We start from the raw sequence: 2,437 nt of genomic DNA, 5'->3' as shown, positions 1-2,437 counted from the left end.
AGAGTGTTTTATATAGTCTAGATACTAGACTCTCGCAAATATTTTCTCCTATTCTGTGATTTGTATTTTCACTCTGTTGATAGTGTCCTTTGATACCCAAAATTTTAAAATTTTAAAATTTTCTGGGGGGCTTCCCTGGTGGTGCAGTGGTTAAGAATCCGCCTGCCAATGCAGGAGACATGGGTTTAAGCCCTGGGTCCGGGAAGATCCCACATGTCGTGGAGCAACTAAGCCTGTGCACCACAACTACTGAGCCTGCACTGTAGAGCCCGTGAGCCACAACTACTGAAGCCCGCGCTCCTAGAGCCCATGGTCCGCAACAAGAGAAGCCACCGCAATGAGAAGCCCGCGCACCGCATCGAAGAGTAGTCCCTGCTCTCCGCAACTAGACAAAGCCCACGCACAGCAACGAAGACCCAACGCAGCCAAAAATAAATAAATTTATTTTTTAAAAAAAGAAAGAGCTTTTTAAGCACCATCTGCTCACCATACCGCTTTCTGCTCCTCCCGTCGCTGTCCTGAGTCACTGCCTGCGCAGCTCCTGCCACCTGGCTCCCCGTGCTAGCCACCGATATTTGGCGCTCATACATGTCAGACATCGACAACAAAGAACAGTCTGAACTTGATAAAGATTTGGATGATGTTGAAGAAGTAGAAGAAGAAGAAACTGGTGAAGAAACAAAAATCAAAGCGTGTCAGCTGACTGTTCAGATGACGCAAAATCCTCAGATTCTTGCAGCCCTTCAAGAAAGACTTGATGATCTGGTAGAAACACCAACAGGATACATTGAAAGCTTGCCTAGGGTAGTTAAAAGACGCGTGAATGCTCTCAAAAACCTTCAAGTTAAATGTGCACAGATAGAAGCCAAGTTCTATGAGGAAGTTCATGATCTTGAAAGAAAGTATGCTGTTCTCTATCAACCTCTATTTGATAAGCGATTTGAGATCATCAATGCCATTTATGAACCTACAGAAGAAGAATGTGAATGGAAACCAGATGAGGAAGATGAAATTTCAGAGGAACTAAAAGAAAAGGCCAAGATTGAAGATGAGAAAAAGGATGAAGAAAAAGAAGACCCCAAAGGAATTCCTGACTTTTGGTTGACCGTTTTTAAGAATGTTGACTTGCTCAGTGATATGGTTCAGGAACATGATGAACCTATTCTGAAGCACTTGAAAGATATTAAAGTGAAGTTCTCAGATGCTGGTCAGCCTATGAGTTTTGTCTTAGAATTTCACTTTGAACCCAATGAATATTTCACAAATGAAGTGTTGACAAAGACATATAGGATGAGGTCAGAACCAGATGATTCTGATCCTTTTTCTTTTGATGGACCAGAAATTATGGGTTGTACAGGGTGCCAGATAGATTGGAAAAAAGGGAAGAATGTCACTTTGAAAACCATTAAGAAGAAGCAGAAACACACGGGACGTGGGACAGTTCGTACTGTGACCAAAACAGTTTCTAATGACTCTTTCTTTAATTTTTTTGCCCCTCCTGAGGTTCCTGAGAGTGGAGATCTGGATAATGCCGCTGAAGTTATCCTTGCTGAGGACTTTGAAATTGGTCACTTTTTACGTGAGCGCATAATCCCAAGATCAGTGTTATACTTTATCGGAGAAGCTATTGAAGATGATGATGATGATTATGATGAAGAAGGTGAAGAAGCAGATGAGGAAGGGGAAGAAGAAGGAGATGAGGAAAATGATCCAGACTATGACCCAAAGAAGGATCAAAACCCGGCAGAGTGCAAGCAGCAGTGAAGCACAATGGTCTACCTTCTGCTTCCCTGGAAAGGATGAATTTGCATCATTTGACAAGCCTATTTCAAGTTTTTTGTTGTTTGTTTGCTCGTTTTTGTTTTTGCAGCCTAAAATAAAAATGTCAAATATAATTAAAAAAAGAAAAAAAGAAAAAAGAAAGAGAGAGAGAGGGAGAAAGAAAGAGAGAGAGTGCTTGCTTCGGCAGCACATATACTAAAATTGGAACGATACAGAGAAGATTAGCATGGCCCCTGTGCAAGGATGACATGCAAATTCGTGAAGCGTTCCATATTTTTGAAAAACAAATACCATACGCTAACACATATATATGGAATCTAAAAAAAAAAAAGAAGGTTATAAAGGACCTAGGGGCAGGACAGGAATAATGGCGCAGATGTAGAGAATGGACTTGAGGACACAGGGAGGGGGAAGGGTAAGCTGGGACGAAGTGAGAGAGTGGCATGGACATAGATACACTACCAAATGTCAAATAGATAGCTAGTGGGAAGCAGCTGCATAGCACAGGGAGATCAGCTCAGTGCTTTGTGACCACCTAGAGGGGTGGGATAGGGAGGGTGGGAGGGAGATGCAAGAGGGAGGGGATATATGTATACGTACAGCTGATTCACTTTGTTATACAGCAGAAACTAACACATCACTGTAAAGCAATTAT

At 42.1% G+C, this 2,437-nt stretch overlaps 1 protein-coding gene and 1 non-coding gene across 2 annotated transcripts; both read left to right on the top strand.

Annotated features, from left to right (window-relative positions):
* The first annotated feature begins 555 nt into the window (after positions 1 to 555).
* LOC103008211 (nucleosome assembly protein 1-like 1) lies at positions 556 to 1,901 on the top strand. The gene has a single exon (XM_057550040.1). The coding sequence runs from the start codon at positions 589 to 591 to the stop codon at positions 1,762 to 1,764; it is 1,176 nt and encodes a 391-aa protein (XP_057406023.1). The 5' UTR covers positions 556 to 588; the 3' UTR covers positions 1,765 to 1,901.
* A 52-nt stretch (positions 1,902 to 1,953) lies between these two features.
* On the top strand, positions 1,954 to 2,060 carry LOC130708648 (U6 spliceosomal RNA). The gene has a single exon (XR_009008955.1). It is a non-coding gene; the product is annotated as a U6 spliceosomal RNA (small nuclear RNA).
* Positions 2,061 to 2,437: the final 377 nt, after the last annotated feature.

The sequence above is a fragment of the Balaenoptera acutorostrata genome, chromosome 7, assembly GCF_949987535.1.
Source record: "Balaenoptera acutorostrata chromosome 7, mBalAcu1.1, whole genome shotgun sequence".
Classification (NCBI taxonomy): Eukaryota; Metazoa; Chordata; class Mammalia; order Artiodactyla; family Balaenopteridae; genus Balaenoptera; species Balaenoptera acutorostrata.
The sequence above is the reverse complement of the archived record's forward strand: the minus strand, read 5'-3'. Positions and strand labels throughout refer to the sequence as shown.